The 323-nt window shown below is 36.5% G+C and overlaps 1 protein-coding gene across 2 annotated transcripts in view; it reads right to left on the minus strand.

The window, feature by feature from the left end:
• The window catches only part of LOC119585077 (ATP-binding cassette sub-family A member 3-like), a 16,804-nt gene that overhangs the window by 9,093 nt on the left and 7,388 nt on the right, over positions 1-323 (minus strand). For both annotated transcript variants that reach the window (XM_037933697.1, XM_037933698.1), the window contains exon 12: positions 14-123. In XM_037933697.1, the coding sequence (XP_037789625.1) occupies positions 14-123 (110 nt within the window). The remainder of the gene's footprint in view (positions 1-13; positions 124-323) is intronic.

The following is a 323-nucleotide window of genomic DNA, read 5'->3' on the forward strand; positions in this document are numbered from 1 at the left end:
CCTGACGAAATACCTGTGTAAGAAGGAGAACCCATTTCCTCTTGGAATAAATCATTCTCTTGGCGAAAAACGCTCTTATTCTCTGCTTCAATAACGTCCATCCTGTCAGCCTCATGTCCACTTCTGAGGATGCATCATCAAGCATGAATTAACGAAATCTAGTCTAATGAATGCAAAATCATGTCTGTGGACTGCAAGCTCTGTAGATATGCATATTTTAGGATGAATTTCTTCGGCATATTCAAAAGCAAAAGATATTTTTGCTTTTGAATCTGAAAATAAAGCATATAAATGTCATCAATGGATATCAACGTATGTGTATG

This window comes from Penaeus monodon, chromosome 19 (genome assembly GCF_015228065.2).
Source record: "Penaeus monodon isolate SGIC_2016 chromosome 19, NSTDA_Pmon_1, whole genome shotgun sequence".
In the NCBI taxonomy this organism is placed as follows: Eukaryota; Metazoa; Arthropoda; class Malacostraca; order Decapoda; family Penaeidae; genus Penaeus; species Penaeus monodon.